The sequence below is a fragment of the Octopus bimaculoides genome, chromosome 4 (assembly GCF_001194135.2).
Source record: "Octopus bimaculoides isolate UCB-OBI-ISO-001 chromosome 4, ASM119413v2, whole genome shotgun sequence".
NCBI classification, from domain to species: domain Eukaryota; kingdom Metazoa; phylum Mollusca; class Cephalopoda; order Octopoda; family Octopodidae; genus Octopus; species Octopus bimaculoides.
This window is the reverse complement of record NC_068984.1, coordinates 12,218,268-12,222,212: the sequence shown is the minus strand read 5'-3', so window position 1 is coordinate 12,222,212 and position 3,945 is coordinate 12,218,268. Positions and strand designations below refer to the sequence as shown.

Below are 3,945 nucleotides of genomic sequence, written 5' to 3'. Positions count from 1 at the left end.
CATGAAAAAGATTCTAATTGTAATTTCATGAAAAAGATTCTAATTGTGATTTCATGAAAAAGATTCTAATTGTAATTTCATGAAAAAGATTCTAATTGTAATTTCATGAAAAAGATTCTAATTGTGATTTCATGAAAAAGATTCTAATTGTAATTTCATGAAAAAGATTCTAATTGTGATTTCATGAAAAAGATTCTAATTGTGATTTCATGAAAATCTATTTTTTAAACTGTTGCCAATGGTCATGGTTTGCATCTTTATAAATAAATATCTGTTCCACTACATGCATAAAGAAATACCACGAAAAAATAACAGCTTAAAACAAATGTCTACACCATAAAGAATACATCAGAAAATGACTTGTGAAGTTGTATGTTCTGTGAAGAAAAGAAAAAAGAACACATTCCATGAATTTCCTCCAGACTGTAATTATTTCCATCTTTAATGAAATGTCTCACTTCAGAAAATGTTTAATAAATAAGTCACAAGTTATACCATGTTGATGATTTCTAAAAGGAATGAAATAGCGCTAGACATGATTACCAACATCTAGAAATTTTAAGTACTTTGTATTAAGTGAACAAAATCATTAAGTATGTAAATTTTATGCATCTTTTTCCTTATAATTCCTTAATTTCAAATTTATAATCCCACTTCATTGTATGATGAAATGGTTATCTCCCTTGTAATAGCTGCATCTGTTAGGGGGAACCACGTGTACTTTTTGCTCATTTAAGGTAAAGATTATAACAAAACAACTGTCAAGACCACTATCTTAAAAAGTTTCATTTCTATTTTTTTTTCATTTTTTTTTTTTCATTCCAGGGGTCCCAAACCCAAGAATCCCCAGATCAGACCAGTGCCAAGAGAACAGTAACATTACCAAGTGTTTGACTATGATACAAAAGTCTACATGTGAGCCCCATGCTGAGTAAAAAGATAATTAAGAAACTGTAGAATTTAGTACTGGCTTCATAGTATATTTTATATAAAATGGCTCAAAAGCAGATGCTGAAAACTACACATCATGTTTACTATAAGGAGGACTTGGTGGCACACGGTTCAACTTGTGAAGTTTACAAAGGTTATAATAAGGTAAGACATTAGGGCTTCTGTTTTTATGTCTGTATACATATATGAAGATGTGTGACTTAGTGGTAAGAGTCTTGTTCTCATGATCATAAGGTTCTGGGTTCGATTTCTGAACCAGGCAGTGCATTGTGTGTGTTTGGACAAGGTGCATCATTTCTACTACTACTACTAATAATAATAATAATAATAATAGGAAGGGCATCCAGCTGTAGAAACTCTGCCAAATTAGATTGGAGCCTGGTGTTGCCATCCGGTTTCACCAGTCCTCAGTCAAATCGTCCAACCCATGCTAGCATGGAAAGCGGACGTTAAACAATGATGATGATGATGATGATGATGATGATGATAATAATAATTTTGATTTGATAACACCTATATTTCTTATTGTTTCTTGTCTTTTTTCCAGCTGACTGGAGAAGTACGTGCACTAAAAATACTCAACATCCAATACCACAAAAATCTGTCTGTTTCTTTCCAAAGAGAAACAGAAGCTCTTCTCCAACTTCAACATCCCAACATAGTCACATTTTACTCTGTGGAAAGAGAGGTAATGTATCTGTTGCATCACATAGCATTATTGTTATTATTATTATTTACCAGTTTCAATCATTGGACTACCCCCATGCTGGAGCACTGCTTTCAAAGGTTTTTACTTAATCATATAGACGTCTGTAGTGGAGACGCAATGGCCCAGTGGTTAGGGCAGCGGACTCGCGGTCATAGGATCACGGTTTCGATTCCCAGACCAGGCGTTATGAGTGTTTATTGAGCGAAAACACCTAAAGCTCCACAAGGCTCCGGCAGGGGATGGTGGTGAACCCTGCTGTACTCTTTCACCACAACGTTCTCTCACTCTTTCTTCCTGTTTCTCTTGTACCTGTATTTCAAAGGGCCAGCCTTGTCACACTGTGTCACACTGAATATCCCCGAGAACTACGTTAAGGGTACACGTGTCTGTGGAGTGCTCAGCCACTTGCACGTTAATTTCACGAGCAGGCTGTTCCGTTGATCGGATCAACTGGAACCCTCGATGTCGTAAGCGACGGAGTGCCAACAACAAACACAATAGACTTCAGTATATTTTTTCAGTCTTCTATTGTAGCAAATTTGGTAGACAGAAACTCAAAAATGCTTAATTTATCTCCATTTACCATAACTGCTGCTGTCCATCTTTTCTGCACAGACACTTATCACCTCCCACTCCTTAACAGATATTTATCTCTGACCACAACCCCACCTTTGTTCATCGTTCATTACAGTCACTCCTACCTCCATCTGTCACTTTCCTCTCATTCTCTTATGAACTTACCCACCCATTCTTCCCAATCCTCTCTCCTTATTCTATCTTATACTCACCGCTTCTTTTGTCTCCCTTCCAGCAATTTCTACCCACCCTCAAACCCTCCTCCTCTATAGCAATACACCTGTGCCTGTCCCTCTATCATACTTTAGTCTTTCAACAGTTGGCATGAAGCTTCCTTCCTCAACACTACGGCTTCACTGGTGCCAGTGCTATGAAAAGGCACCCAGTGTACTCTGTAGAGTGGTTGGTATTAGGAAGGACATCCACCTGTAGAAACTATGCAAGCAGAGACTGGTGGCGGCGCTACTGCTGCTGCTGCTGGCAGTGGCAATGATGATGATGACAATGTTGTTATCATTTCTGCCCACCCTTATGAAGTTTTAAGAGCTTGTTCATCCAGTGATGTATTACTATTATTTCAGGCCTACAAATGAGCTTGAAATAGCAACCAAATCTGCTACAAATAGTACCCCAACAGTCTTAAATAAAGGGCAGATAACAGGGTGTGATGGGTAAATTGTTGCCATTTTGTTTTTTTAATTTCACACATGCGCATTGTTTCTTTTTGATTTTATTAACTACACAGTATAGTAGGGTCAGTTGGACACTGTCTGTGAGAAAATCAGCACCATGACACAATTCACTCTGCCAGAAATTTTGGAAATGATTTGCTGTACTACTTGGCATTCGTCCCAGAAGCTCCAATACAAACATTTCAGAGTGTTTGGGTGTCAATCTGTGGGCATAAAAATCAAACATCCAGTCAACATCATGGTGTTTGGAGTGATCACTAGTGATGGCAACGTTATGCCTCCATTCATCTTCCCATACAGTCTCAGACTCAACATGGAGACTTACATCAAGTGCCTAGAGGAGGTTGTGTTGCGCTGGGTCAAGAGGGTGGCTGCTGGAAAACCTTATGTCTGGCAACAGGACTCTGTCCCATGCCACACAAGCAAGAGAACCCAATCATGACTGTCAGATAATTTCTGCAACAACATCACCCCTAAAATCTGGCCATCTAACTCCCCCTTGATTATTATGTGTGGAGCACAGTTGAGTGAGAGACCAACAAAACTCCTTGTAACACCAAAGACAAACTGAAGGCAAGGATTATGGCAGCATTCACCAACTTAAACAAGGAGACTCTCCAGAAGAGTTGTAAGAGATTCTGAAGTCGTCTGGAGACTGTGGTTGAAGCCAATGGCGATTTTATTGAATAAATTTACTCTTTAGCCTGGGCCAAATTTAGAGAGCTCTTACCTCTGCTGGCGACAAAGGGACTCTCACTCAGAGTAAAAGGCAGACTGTATGACGCATGTGTACGAACAGCCATGCTACATGGCAGTGAAACATGGGCTGTGACTGCTGAGGACATGCGTAAGCTCGCAAGGAATGAAGCCAGTATGCTCCGCTGGATGTGTAATGTAAATGTGCATACCCATCAGAGTGTAAGTATCTTGAGAGAAAAGCTGAACATAAGAAGCATCAGTTGTGGTGTGCAAGAGAGACGATTGCACTGGTTTGGACATGTGGTGAGAATGAATGAG

General features: G+C 39.1%; 1 protein-coding gene across 4 annotated transcripts in view; it reads left to right on the top strand.

Moving 5' to 3' along the window:
• LOC106883543 (inhibitor of nuclear factor kappa-B kinase subunit epsilon) overlaps positions 1 to 3,945 on the top strand; it is an 84,792-nt gene that overhangs the window by 26,333 nt on the left and 54,514 nt on the right. For all 4 annotated transcript variants that reach the window (XM_014934584.2, XM_014934607.2, XM_014934599.2 and 1 more), the window contains exons 2-3: positions 826 to 1,095; positions 1,499 to 1,639. In XM_014934584.2, the coding sequence (XP_014790070.1) occupies positions 994 to 1,095; positions 1,499 to 1,639 (243 nt within the window). In that variant the 5' untranslated portion in view covers positions 826 to 993. The remainder of the gene's footprint in view (positions 1 to 825; positions 1,096 to 1,498; positions 1,640 to 3,945) is intronic.